Below are 14,800 nucleotides of genomic sequence, written 5' to 3'. Positions count from 1 at the left end.
AATAAAAAATAACATTTTTTTTTTAAATTTCTTGTGCCCCCCCCCCAATTTTCAAGCGTTGACAAAAAGGTTGGGGACCACTGCTCTAAGGTGTATGGCTGGGGAAATAGAGAAAAAAAAGAGTACATTTACCCAAAAAAAGTTAGCACTTTAATGTTAGCATGCTAACAGTATACAAGTTATATGACACTGGGGTAAACGGTAGCAAAACTAGCTCCAACTTACAACTTTTTCCTTCCATTTTTACTCCGGACAACATGGAAAAGCGGAGCTGCGGGGCCACGAATGTCCCCCGGGGGCGCACTTTGGACACCCCTGTATTAATGTATGCCACCCCTCCCCCTCCTTGACACCCCCGCGGTGCCCCCTTCCAGCCTCCCACCAGGGGTCGTCTCTCTCCTCCGCGCCGACCTGTGCGCTCGACAGTCGGGCTGCTGTCAACCCGCCCGCCAGAAGGATGTTTTCAGGCCGGGCTCGGTGATGTTTCCCGCAGACATGGATCCCTCGCTGTAGCGCTACCATGGTTCCGCTTCTTGCCCGGCTGGCGTGCGTGTGGATCTGCGCCACCGCCGCCGCCGCCCCGGACATAGACGAGAAGGACCCGAGATGGCACGCGTTCGCAGCGGGGAACAACGCCGCGACTTCCCGGGTGCTGCCACCGGACGCGCCGAGCCTGGTGCGTAAAAGCGCGCGTCGGCATCCGAGACTTCATCTCCCGTTCTCGGTCATGACGCAGGAACAAGACGTGAACGCCAGCGAGTACGACGAGGACTACACGCCGCCCGGCTTCACCGACGAGCCGCCCTTCGTCCCGGGGACGCCTCGCAGCAGACTCCGGCCGGTGAGGAACCCTTTCTACCCGCTGAGCGCGGAGGCGTACGGAGCCTACGCGCTGCTGGTGTCCGCCGTGGTGATCTTCTGCGCGGGCGTCCTGGGCAACATGTCGCTGATGTGCATGGTGTGTCACAACTACTCCATGAGGAACATCTCGCACTCCCTGCTGGCCAACATGGCGCTCTGGGACTTCATGGTCCTCTTCTTCTGCCTGCCCCTGGTCGTCTTCCACGGCCTCAGCAAAGACTGGCTGCTGGGGGACTTGTCCTGCAAGGTCATCCCCTACCTGGAGGTAGGAGCCAACTCTCACACCTCAAATAGCAGCTTCAATGCTAACAGCTATCTTAAATGCTAACATGAATATTAAAATATAATAATTGTGCTTTAAATTAAACTACTTAAGGTAACTTCTTGTTGTGCAATACTAAGACACAGCTAATCGCTAGCTGACAACTAGCGCCACTAATTGCTAACCTTAAATGCTAACATGAAATCGGGATTAAATTAAACTGCTCATGTAGGTACCTTGTTATTGTGCAAGACTAAGATATTCCAATAGTACAGAATAGTGTCGCGAAAAGCACGCCGTGCTAATCGCTAGCTGCCAGATAGCACTGCTAATTCCTTACGCCATTAATCACTAGCTGGAATTTGTGCCGCTAATCGATAGCTGGAAACCATAGCACCACTAATCACTAGCTGGAATTTCGTGCCCCTAATCGTTAGCTGGGAACTAGCGCTACTAGTTGCTAACCATCTTAAATGCTAACATTAAATGTGATTGTGATTAAATTAAACTGCTCATAACTAAGCTACCTTGTTATTGTGCAAGACTAAGCTATTCCAATAATACAGAATAGTGTCGCGAAAACCACGCCGGCAACTGGCGTGCTAATCGCTAGCTGCCAGATAGCACTGCTAATTCCTTACGCCATTAATCACTAGCTGGAATTTGTGCCGCTAATCGATAGCTGGAAACCATAGCACCATTAATCACTAGCTGGAAACCAAAGCACCACTAATCACTAGCTGGAATTTGTGTCCCTAATCGTTAGCTGGAAGCTAGCGCTACTAATTGCTAACCATTTTAAATGCTAACATGAAATTGGGATTAAATTAAATTGCTCATAAGTAAGCTACCTTGTTATTGTGCAAGACTAAGCTATTCCAATAATACAGAATAGTGCCGTGAAAAGCGGGCCGGCAACTGGCGTGCTAATCGCTAGCTGCCAGCTAGCACTGCTAATTGCTTACGGTTTTAATCACTAGCTGGAATTTGTGCCGCTAATCGATAACTGGAAACCATAGCACCACTAATCACTAGCTGGAATTTGTGTCCCTAATCGTTAGCTGGAAACTAGCACTACTAATTGCTAACCATTTTAAATGCTAACATTAAATTGGGATTAAATTAAATTGCTCATAACTAAGCTACCTTGTTATTGTGCAAGACTAAGCTATTCCAAGAATACAGAATAGTGCCGCGAAAAGCGGGCCGGCAACTGGCGTGCTAATCGCTAGCTGCCAGCTAGCACTGCTAATTGCTTACGCCATTAATCACTGGCTGAAATTTGTGGCGCTAATCAATAGCTGGAAACCAAAGTACCAGTAATCACCAGCTGGAATTTGTGTCCCTGATTGTTAGCTGGAAACTAGCGCTACTAATTGCTAACCGTTTTAAATGCTAACATGAAATTGGGATTAAATTAAACTGCTCATAACTACGCTACCTTGTTATTGTGCAAGACTTAGCTATTCCAATAATACAGAATAGTGCCGAGAAAAGCGGGCCGGCAACTGGCGTGCTAATCGCTAGCTTCCAGCTAGCACTGCTAATTGCTTACGCCATTAATCACAAGCTGGAATTTGTGCCGCTAATCGATAGCTGGAAACCATAGCACCACTAATCACCAGCTGGAATTAGTGTCCCTAATCGTTAGCTGGAAACTAGCACTACTAATTGCTAACCATTTTAAATGCTAACATTAAATTGGGATTAAATTAAATTGCTCATAACTAAGCTACCTTGTTATTGTGCAAGACTAAGCTATTCCAAGAATACAGAATAGTGCCGCGAAAAGCGGGCCGGCAACTGGCGTGCTAATCGCTAGCTGCCAGCTAGCACTGCTAATTGCTTACGGTTTTAATCACTAGCTGGAATTTGTGCCGCTAATCGATAACTGGAAACCATAGCACCACTAATCACCAGCTGAAATTTGTGCCGCTAATCGCCAGCTGGAAACCATAACACCAGAAATCGCTCGGTGGAATTTTAGCTGGAAACTAGCGCCGCTAATTGTTAACCATCTTAAATGCTAACATAGTTGTGTAAAATGTATTAATTAATGATTGATTAAACTAACTTGAAACTATAATGCTAATATCTAGCTATAACTTAAATGCTAACATGTATATTAAAATATAATAATTGTGAAGGTAACTTCTAGTTGTGCAATACTAAGACACCGCTAATTGCTAGCTGACATCTAGCGCCACTAGTTGCTAACCATCTTAAATGTTAACATAAAAATTATATTGTGATTAAATTAAACCGATCATAAAAGTACCCTGTTATCGTGCAATACTAAGATATTCAAATAATACAGTATACAAGCCGGCAACTGCTGTGCTAGCCGCTAGCTGCCAGCTAGCAATGCTAATTGCTAACACTTTTCATCACTCGCTGGGAACTACCACCGCTAATCACTCGCCAGAAACTAGTGCCGATAATTGCTAGCTGGAAACTAACGCCGCTTATCACTGGCTAGAAACTTGTGCCGCTAAGCGCTAGCTGGAAAGTAGCGCCTCTAATTGCTAACCATCTGAAATGCTATCATGAATATAATGACATAATTATTGTCTTTTAAATTAAACTGCTCATAAAGATACCTCGTCATTGTATATTAAGGCACTGCTAATCGCTTGCTGCAAACTAGCGCCGCTAATTGCCAATAATCTCAAATGCTAACAACATAATTATTGTTTTAAATTAAGCTGCTCATAAAGTGGTTATTGTGCAATACTAGGATACTCATATAATACAGTATTGTGTGGTGAAGAGCTAGCTGACAGCTATTTGGCTGATCGCTAACTGTCAGCTAGCGCCGCTAATCGCTAGCTGGAAACTAGCTTCTCTAATTGCTAACCATCCTAAGTGCAAACATGAACACAATAATATACGTATTGTGTTTTAAAATTAAACTGCTCATGAAGGTACCTTGTTGTAGTGCAATATCAAGGCACCGCTAATCGGTAGCTGTAAACTAGCGTTGCTAATTGCTAACCGTCTTAGATGCTAACATGAATATATTAATTGTGTTTTAAATTAAACTGCTCATAAAGCTGTTATTGTGCAATATTTAGATATTCAAATAATAAAGTAGAAATAGCTAGCGTGCTAATCGCTAGTTGATATAGTAGACGGTCAAAAGTACAATCTGATCAAAGCAGGGTTGAGGGTCAAGTGGGCGGAGCCAGACGTGTTTGTGCTTTAAATGAGCTTTATTGTTGTCCAATGTGATCAACATGATTTGATGCCATGTGACACGCTGCTGACCAATCACAGCACAGATCAGGATTAACGTGGACTTTAGAGGACTTAGACCCCCCTGAGCCTTTATTAAACAACTAATACTTAGATTTAATCTTCTAACGTCCTCAGACAGTTTTACACCACTCTGTTTCCTTCATCTGCATACTTAAAGCAAATACATTTTAACATGAAGTACACATGTAATATATTGGATTATTTTCATGTTTGACTCACAAAACACACAAGGTTTGTTTTTAAAAAGTCTTCTTTCATATTCATATGTGACATATGGTCTTTTATTTTGGCAGGACTTCTGTCCTTCCTGCTTCCTACATTGTTTGAAAATAATGAATGAAAAAACGAGTCTTTTATTTTGGCAGGACTTCTGTCCTTCCTGCTTCTATCGTCATTTGAAAAATAATGAGTGGTAAAAGCTAAAGTATTTTATTTCGGCAGGACGTCTGTCCTTCCTGCTTTGTACGTCGTTTAAGAAATATGAGTGAAAAAACTGGTCTTTTATTTTGGCAGAACTATTTTTTTCCTGTTTCTTACGTCGTTTAAAAATAAATGAAAAAACCAAAATAATTTGTGACAAAAGCTAGAGTCTTTTATTTTAGCAGGACTCCTGTCCTTCCTGCTTCTTACGTCATTTAAAAATAATTTGTGACAAAAGCTAGTCTTTTATTTTGGCAGGACTTCTGTCCTTCTTATGTTGTTTAAAAATAATGAGTGAATTTTTTTTTCATTTTATTTTGGCAGGACTCCTGTCATTCCTGCTTCTTACTTCGTTTAAAAATAATTTGTGACAAAAGCTACAGTCTTTTATTTTGGCAGGACTTCTGTCCTTCCTGCTTAAAAATAATAAGAGAAAAAAAATCGTCTTATTTTGACAGGACTTCTGTCCATTCTGCTTCTTATGTCGTTTAGAAATATTAAGTGACAAAAGCTAGAGTCTTTTATTTTGGCAGGACTTCTGTCCTTCTTCTTATGTTGTTTAAAAATAATGAGTGAATTTTTTTTTCATTTTATTTTGGCAGGACTCCTGTCATTCCTGCTTCTTACGTCGTTTAAAAATTATTTCTGACAAAAGCTAGTCTTTTATTTTGGCAGGACTTCTGTCCTTCCTGCTTCTTATGTCGCTTAAAAATAATAAGAGGAAAAAAATCATCTTATTTTGACAGGACCTCTGTCCTTTCTGCTTCTTATGTCGTTTAAGTGACAAAAGCTAGAGTCTTTTATTTTGACAGGACTTCTGTCCTTCTTCTTATGTTGTTTAGAAATAATGAGTGAACATTTTTTAATTTTATTTTGGCAGGACTCCTGTCCTTCCTGCTTCTTACGCCGTTTAAAAATAATTTGTGACAAAAGCTAGTCTTTTATTTTGGCAGGACTTCTGTCCTTCCTGCTTCTTATGTCGCTTAAAAATAATAAGAGAAAAAAATGGTCTTATTTTGACAGGACTTCTGTCCTTTCTGCTTCTTATGTTGTTTAAAGATATTACGTGACCAAAGCTAGAGTCTTTTATTTTGGCAGGACTTCTGTCTTTCTTATGTTGTTTAAAAATAATCAGTGAAATTTTTTTTCATTTTATTTTGGCAGGACTCCTGTCCTTCCTGCTTCTTACGTCGTTTAAAAATAATTTCTGACAAAAGCTAGTCTTTTATTTTGGCAGGACTTCTGTCCTTCCTGCTTCTTATGTTGCTTAAAAATAATAAGAGGAAAAAATGGTCTTATTTTGACAGGACCTCTGTCCTTTCTGCTTCTTATGTCGTTTAAAAAACATTAAGACAAAAACTAGAGTCTTTTATTTTGGCAGGACTTCTGTCCTTTTTCTTATGTTGTTTAAAAATAATGAGTGAACATTTTTTTTACTTTATTTTGGCAGGACTCCTGTCCTTGCTGCTTTTTACGCCGTTTGAAAATAATGAGTGACAAAAACGGAAGTCTTTTATTTTGGCAGAAACAATGTTTTTCCAGTTTTTTGGGGGGTCTTTTAAAAGTGAGTGAAAAAACGGAAGTCTTTTATTTTGGCAGAAAACTATGTCTTTCCTGTTTTTTGGGGTCTTTTAAAAGTGAGTAAAAAAACGGAAGTCTTTTATTTTGGCAGAAAACTGTCTTTCCTGTTTTTTGGGGGGGTCTTTTAAAAGTGATTGAAAAAACTAAAGTATTTTATTTTGGCAGGACGTCTGTCCTTCCTGCTTCGTACGTCGTTTAAAAAATATGAGTGAAAAAACTTGTCTTATTTTGGCAGAACAATTTTTTTCCTGTTTCTTACGTCGTTGAAAAACAAGTGAAAAAACGAAAATCTTTTAATTTGGTAGGACGTCAGTCCTTCCTGCTTCTTCCGTCCTTAAAACATCCATCCATCCATTTTCTACCGCTTTTATTTTGGCAGAAACCATGTTTCTCCTGCTTCTTACGTTGTTAGAACATGAGTGCCAAAAAAACACGTCTTTTATTTTGGTAGGATGTCTGTCCTTCCTGCTTCTTACGTTATGTGAAAATGAATAAAAAGTTAAAGTCTTTTATTTTGGCACAAAGCATCTTTCCTGTTTGTACCTTTTACTTTTGGCGGCACTCGTTTCCTTTCTGTTTCTGACTTTTCTCTTGACGCGTCTCGACAGGTGGCGTCCCTCGGGGTCACGACCTTCACGCTGTGCGCCCTGTGCATCGACCGCTTCCGCGCCGCCACCAACGTGCGCACGTACTACGAGATGACGGACAACTGGGCGTCCACCGCCGCCAAGCTGGCCGTCATCTGGGTGGGCGCCATGCTGCTGGCGCTGCCCGAGCTGCTGATCCGCCAGCTGGAGACGGAGGCGGAGGAGCCGGCGCAGGCGGCGGCACCGCTGGAGCGCTGCGTGGTGCGCGTGTCCACGCGTCTGCCGGACACGCTGTACGTGCTGGGCCTGACGTACGCCGGCGCCCGTCTCTGGTGGTTCTTCGGCTGCTACTTCTGCCTGCCCACGCTCTTCACCATCTGCAGCTCGCTGGCCACCGCCCACAAGATCCGCGGCGCCGAGCGGGAGGGCGGGCGCGGCACCAAGAAGCAGATCCGCCTGGAGAGCCAGATGAACTGCGCGGTGGTGGCGCTGGCCATCCTCTACGGCTTCTGCACCATCCCGGAGAACGTGTGCAACATCGTGGGCGCCTACATGGCGGCCGGCGTGCCCCGCGGGACCCTGGACGTCCTGCACCTGCTGAGTCAGCTTCTTCTCTTCTGCAAGTCGGCCGCCGCGCCGCTTCTGATCTTCTGCCTGTGCCGCCCCTTCGGCCGCGCCTTCCTCGACTGCTGCTGCTGCTGCTTAGTCGAGTGCGAGCGCGAGGCGTCTACGGACGCCGGCCCCACCCACGACCAGCTGGAGCTGTCCGCCTGTGACGCCACCGCCGCCACCGGCGGGGAGGCGTCCATCACCTGCTGAGGAGGCGGGACTTTTTTTTCCCGTCACTTCACGCTAGCATATTCTCACTTCTTTTTAAAGCAGGGGTGCCCAAACCTTTCCCACCGAGGGCCACATACTGACAAGTCAAAGGATGCGGCGGCCATTTTTGTAGTTTTTACCATCAAAAACAAACATTTGTTTCAAAGAACCAGAAAACGCAAGACAAAAAAGCGCATGAAAATCAGTGGTATTCAGTGAGGTAAGATGAATGCGCTGACAGTTCATTGCTCCTGCCAAATGAGTTGCACTGAGTGGAGCGGATCACCACTCCAAGATGGCGGCCCCGCGTCTCGACAGCGCCAGTAGGCAGTAGCGCTCGATGCTGCGTCTACTTATAAGATGTCTATGGTTAGCACGCTGGCCGGGTAGCGTCACGTAACAAAAAATATGAGGAAAAAGAGCTAAAAAAGCTAACATGCTAACAATAGCATGTTTACGGTTAGCATTCGTGAAATATCAAAATATATACGACTGCTAAATTAGCTAAAAAAATCTTATCATGCTAGAAAAAACTAAAGTCTTATTTTGGCAGAAACCATGTCTTTCCACTTGAGTGAAAAACCTAAAGTCTCTTATTCTGGCAGGACAGCTCTACTTCCTGCTTCTTACGTCGTTTGAAACAAGTAAAAAAAAACCTCAAGTCTTGTATTTTAATTGGATGTCTGTCCTTCCTGCTTCTTACGTTGTTTTAAATTAATGAAAAATCTATATTATTTTATTTTGGCAGGACGTCATTCCTTCCTGTAATGTTAGCACGTTAAGATGCTAATTGTAACATGGGTCAAGTACCAAAATAGGACTGAAGTGTACACCTATAAAATTTGCTAAAAAATAAATAAAAGCTAGCATGGTACCAGTACTGTTAACATGCTAACAGTTAACATTAGTGACATACCAAAATATATGACATTGAGATGTATACCTGCTAAATTAGCTATGAAAAAATATACAATGCTAATTTTAGCATGTTCAAATGCTAATTGTAACAGGTCAAGTACCAACATATGACTGAAGCGTACACCTTTTGAAATTTGCTAAAAGAAAAAGCTAGCATGGTACCAGTACTGTTAACATGCTAACAGTTAACATTAGTGACCTACCAAAATATATGACATTGAGATGTATACCTGCTAAATTAGTTATGAAAAAGTATACAATGCTAATTTTAGCATGTTCAAATGCTAACTGTAACAGGTCAAGTACCAACATATGACTGAAGTGTACACCTTTTGAAATTTGCTAAAAGAAAAAGCTAGCATGGTACCAGTACTGTTAACATGCTAACAGTTAACATTAGTGACATACCAAAATATGACACTAAATTAGCTATAAAAAAAAATCTAGCATGCTAATTTTAGCATGTTAAAATGCTAACTGTAACATGGGTCAAGTACCAAAATATGACTGAAGTGTACACCTATGAAATTTGCTTACTTTTTTTTTTTTTTTTTAAAGCTAGCATGGTACCAGTACTCTGTTAACATGCTAACAGTTAACGTTGGTGACATACCAAAATATATGACACTGAGGTGTATACCTACGGAGCCCCTAAAGGAACATGGGGGAAAACATTTTTTTTATAATTAAAAAATTTTTAATTTTTTTTTTTTTTTTTTATAGACATTTGTCTCGTGTGCATATAAATAAATTAAAAAAATTATACAATTTTTTTTTTATAACTTTATAAAAAGTTTCTCGTGTGCACCAGAAAGTTTCTCGTGCGCACGAGATACATGTCTAAAAAAAAAAAAAAAAAAATTTAAATTATTAAAAAAAAAAAATTATGTCCCTTTAGGGGCTCCGTAGTATACCTGCTATCTTAGCTATAAAGATCTAGCATGTTAATTTTAGCATGTTAAAATGCTAACTAACATGGGTCAAGTACCGAAATATGACTGAAGTCTACACCTCTGAAATTTGCAAAAAAAAAAACTAAAACAAAGCTAGCATGGTACCAGTACTATGTTAACGTGCTAACAGTTAACATTAGCGACATACCAACATATATGACACTGATGTGTATACCTGCTAACTTATCTATAAAAAAAATCTAGCATGTTAAAATGCTAGCTGTTACTTGTATATCACTCTGTTTGTACTTGGAAAATTAATTTAAAATGCTATCACGCTAATGTCAACTTGCATCAAGTACCAAAATATGATTGAGGTGTATACCTGCAAAATTAGCTAACGTTAGCATGCTAACAAGTATCATTCGTCAAGTAACAAAATATATGAAACTAAGGTGTATTTCTGCTAAATTGCTCCAAAAAATATCTAGCCTGCTAATGCCAGCATGCTAAAATGCTAACTCTAACATGCGTCAAGTACCAAAATACATACAAAATACAAATGCTAACATGCATCAAATGATCACTGAGGGGTTCCCATACCTACAAAATTAGCTATAAAAGGCTAGCATACTAACGTTAGCATGCAAAAAGGTCAAGAAACAAAGTATTTGACGATGAAGTTCATACCTATAAAAAAGAGCTAGCATGCTAATATTAAAATGCTAACGATTGTGCCGCACTTTGGACACCCCTGGTTTAACGTAAACTACAAGACACTGACGTAGAGCTGTAACCATGGCGACCGGACGGGAACTGTAACTATGGCGACTGGACGGGACAAGACAAGCGGGGACTCCAAAGGTCTTGACTTTTCAGGACGTCCTTACGCTCACTTGACCACCACTTCCTGTCATGTGACTGAACAAGGACCTGGGTGGCGCCCCCTATGCCCTGGACCAGAGAATGTCGACTGGTTTTTGATGGGTCCAGTATTTTTACACGGCTCTTTGAAGTAGTCACGTTCTGATAACTCGTTTATTGGTCGATAGATTTTTTAATTTTTTAATTCACTATGTTTTTACTTTTTTTATGGAGGTTAATTTGTGTTTTTATTTTTTAACATCAACTTATGCTGACAATTTCATTCAATACTCAACATTTCTGTTCAAAAATAACTTTGTGGAAATACAGTCTTTAGACATTTAGTGCAAAATAATTGTATATGAAAATCCAGTGCAAAAAAATTCACCGTATAAAAATTGGGATAAAACATTGAGTGTACAAAAAAATATTGTATAAAACTTCTGGGCAAAGAAATTCAGCGTATAAAAATGCTGAGCTAACATAATTTAGTAAAAAAAACAATTCAGCGTAAAAAATATTCAGTTAGTAAAAATTAATTTTATTAAAAATTTGTGTAAAAATCTTTCAATGTATAAAAATTTGTCGCAAAAAAAAATTCTGTGTAAAAAAAACAAAAACTACTGTATAAAAATTCAGTGCTAAGTAATTCAGTGTAAAAAAAGTTCAGTGTGTAAATATACATTGTACGACAATTCAGGGTAAAACTTTCAGTGCAAAAAAAATCAGCGTCTAAATATTCAGTGTAAAATTTTTAGTCAATAAAATTAGTTGTAAAAAAAAATAGTTCAAAATTCAGTGTATAAAATAAGTGCAACAAAAGTATGTGGTAAAAAATGTAATGTATGAAGATTCAGTGCAAAAAAAGTGATGTATGAAAATTCACTGCAAAAAAATTCAAAGTATAAAAAATCAAGCATAAAAAAGGTCAGTGCAGAAAAAAATCTGTATACAAAAACTAAGTGCAAAAAAAAATTCAGTCTATAAAAATTAAAAGTATAAAATTAGGTGTAAACCAATGTTCTAAATTTAGTGCAAAAAATAGCGTAAAAGAAATGTAATTTATGAAAATTCAGTGCAAAAAACTTTAAAGTATAAAGATCCAGCGTAAAAAAAGGTCGGTGCAAAAATAATTATGTCTATAAAAATTAACTGTATAAAATTAGTAATAAAATGTTTTCAAAATTCAGAGTATGAAATTTAGTGCAAAAAATTGTGTTAAAAAAAATGCAATGTATGAAAATTCCGTGCAAAAAAACTGAAAGTACAAAAAGCCTAAAATTAGGTTTAATAATTGTTTCTGAATTCAGAGTATACAATTTAGTATAAAAAAAATTGTTTTAAAAAACATTTTGGGTATGAAAATTCCGTGCAAAAAAATTTGAAGTACAAAAATACAGCGTAAAAAAGGTCAGTGCAAAAAAAAATTCAGTCTATAAAAATGGACAAAATATAAAATTAGGTGTACTTTTTTTTTTTCAAAATTCAGTGTATAAAATTTTGTGCTCCAAAATTGTGTAAAAAAAATGTAATGTATGAAAATCCTGTGCAAAAAAAATTAAAGCACAAAAATTCAGCATAAAAAGGGTCAGTGCAAAACAAATGGGGTTATAAAATTTCAAAAAGAATTCACTAAAACATTCAGTGAAAAAAAAAATCAGTATATAGAAATTCAGTGTTTAAAAATGCAATGCAAAAAATCCATCCATCCATCCATTTTCTACCGCTTGTCCCTTTTGGGGTCAATGCAAAAAATGTTAATGCAAAATAAGCCCATCCATCCATTTTGTACCGCTTGTCCCTGCTGGAGCCTATCCCAGGTGCATTGGGGCGGAAGGCGGAGTAGACTCTGGACAAGGAACCAACGCAGACACACAACATTCAGTGTAGAAAAATTAAATGTAGAAAAAAAATCAGTGCTGAAATATTTGTTACTGATTGGCTGCTTCTCAGGATCGATTGCTTTGGTCTTACTTTACTGAAAGTGAATATTTTTAAGACACTGAGTTTTGAACAAACTTAAACGCACATTTTGTTGTAAGTTTAACTTTAAAAAAACATTCAGGGTCAACAAACATCTCTCCTGTTAAAAACACAAATGAACCTCCATTTTGTTTTCATGAAAAAAAGTATTTTTCTGATTTTAGTGAGCAGACGACGCCATGTTTTGTAGTCATGTGACTCTTTAGCAGAGCCCCGCCCACTGGTCACGTGACACTTTTTAGCCACTTTGAGTAATAAAAAAATGTTTGTCGGAATGTTGCGAAGACAAACAAAAGGCAAAGTTGGAGTTTCTTTGTGCAGCACAAACTGGACGTCTTTAAAGACGGTCTGCTGAGGTAAGAAATGTCTTTTTTGTTTTGTGCTGAGTCACTTGCTGCCTCTTTTTGTTGTCCTTTCAGTTGGCTCCGCCCACCAGGCGGCGGCGGACACAGCGCGCCATTGTCATCCCGTCAAGGAGCCCACAGTACTGACGGTACTTTACATGCACTCTGGCACGCTAACAACATCACGTGACTCATTGAATGTCACATGTCACATGTCACATGTTACATGTTACACGTCACATGTCGCCGCATGAAGGCCATGCTTGTTGTCTGCGTGCTGCCGGCCCAGCAATTAGACGGGCCCATTCATTGGCACACAATGGAGGCCAAGTGATGACCGCGTCCCGGCAGTCGGATGTCCTCGCACGTGACTCCGGTCCACTTCCTCTTCTTCGTGTGCTGATGCTTCACAACAACACCAGGTGTGTGTGTGTGTGTGTTTTTTTCTTCTTCTTGTGGCTTTCCGGCAGACTAGACGCCCATCGGCGTATTGCTGCCTCCCACAGTTCAGTTCAGGTATTACCACAGCGTATGCAGTTACACTTTCTGGTGCAGGCCAGTATTCCACAGGTAGTCCATCACTGCTTTCATCACTGCACTTTGATGTTCCTCAGGGTTCAGAATAATCCTCAGTGAGATGCAGGGCAACCCTGCATCTAGTAATGCAGCAAAAAGCTCTCTCCTCTCTGTTGTGTATATAGGACACTCCATAAAAACATGCTGCACAGTTTCTTCTGTCCCACATTCACACAGTCCATTTTCATGTTTCCCAATACGGGCCAGTCCCCCTGCAAGGCCACAGTGTCCAAATCTCAGCCGTGTCATAATGACTTGCTCCCTTCTGTTTCCCAGGGTGATGCTTCCTCCCCTAACACTATTTTGAATATTTAAATAAAACCTTCCTCTTGTTTCCCCCTCCCATTCTCTTTGCCACCTGATATTTAACTCCTCCTTTATTATGGAGCGGTACTCTGAAATACCCAGGGCGACGCCCACATCCACCTCCTCCCTGCTCAGGGCCTCTTTGGCAGCACCATCAGCAGCCTCGTTGCCCTCAACCCCCACATGAGCTGGAACCCACATGAAACCCACTCTACTTCCAGCTTGGTTTACTCTGTAGAGTGCGGTCAGCAGCTCACAGACCAGATCTGGTCTGACCTGTGACCTCCCCCCCTGCAGAGCCATCAGCGCAGCCGCCGAGTCCGAGCAGATAACTGCCTGCTGCGGTCTCACCTCCTCAACCCAATTTACTGCCCATATCAACGCCACCATTTCTGCCGTAAAGACTGAAACCCCATTTGGCAGCCGTCTGCTCTGGGTGATCTGCAGGCAGGGAATGTGAACTGCAAACCCCACCCTTTTACTATTTGGGTCCATGGAGCCATCTGTATAGATCTGCACATGGTCTGCCCATTCCTGCTGCATCCTCTCCCTCACCAACTCATCTGGGTCTCCACTACCCTTCTCCCTCTTCCTCTCTGCTATCGTGAAGTCAACCTCCACACTTGGTAGCAGCCATGGTGGAACAGAAGGCCAGACCACAGCCGTACCCCTGCGCACCCCACTCAAGCCGAGCTCTTCTTCCTCTGCTCTGATTTTATGGACAAAACTCCTGCTTTCCCCACCTCCCAGTTCCCAGCACTCCTCCAGCAGCTGCTTGCCTGGATGGACTTGGTCATGCCCATATAGTTTAGCTATGTGGTGTAAGGCCAGCTTCCTTCTCCTTAAACTTAGGGGTATCTCTCCCATCTCCACCAGCAAAGCTGGGATTGGAGTTGTGCAAAAAGCCCCACTACATACTTTTAACGCTTTTGCCTGCACCCTATCCAGTGCTGCTAGGTTTGTTTTGGCTGCAGCCCCATATGCCAGGCACCCATAATCAAAAGCTGAGCGAATCATGGCTCTGTAAATCATTATTTGTGTGTCTCTGTTTGCTCCCCACGTACTCCCAGCAAGGCATCTCATCACATTTATCACCTTTTCACATTTCCTCACTATTTTTTCTATATG

The 14,800-nt window shown here is 40.9% G+C and overlaps 1 protein-coding gene across 3 annotated transcripts in view; it reads left to right on the top strand.

Annotated features, from left to right (window-relative positions):
- Nucleotides 1-121: 121 nt before the first annotated feature.
- Nucleotides 122-14,800, top strand: part of gpr37a (G protein-coupled receptor 37a) — a 121,167-nt gene continuing 106,488 nt past the window's right edge. For 2 of the 3 annotated variants that reach the window (XM_062042976.1, XM_062042977.1), the window contains exons 1-4: nucleotides 122-1,126; nucleotides 6,991-12,802; nucleotides 12,866-12,939; nucleotides 13,047-13,212. In XM_062042976.1, coding sequence (XP_061898960.1) covers nucleotides 521-1,126; nucleotides 6,991-7,788 — 1,404 coding nt within the window. In that variant the 5' untranslated portion in view covers nucleotides 122-520 and the 3' untranslated portion in view covers nucleotides 7,789-12,802; nucleotides 12,866-12,939; nucleotides 13,047-13,212. The remainder of the gene's footprint in view (nucleotides 1,127-6,990; nucleotides 12,803-12,865; nucleotides 12,940-13,046; nucleotides 13,213-14,800) is intronic. The other variant, XM_062042978.1, reaches the window with a different exon arrangement.

This window comes from Entelurus aequoreus, linkage group LG03 (genome assembly GCF_033978785.1).
Source record: "Entelurus aequoreus isolate RoL-2023_Sb linkage group LG03, RoL_Eaeq_v1.1, whole genome shotgun sequence".
Lineage (NCBI taxonomy): Eukaryota > Metazoa > Chordata > Actinopteri > Syngnathiformes > Syngnathidae > Entelurus > Entelurus aequoreus.
Note: the sequence above shows the minus strand (reverse complement) of the source record. Positions and strands in the feature narration are given on the sequence as shown.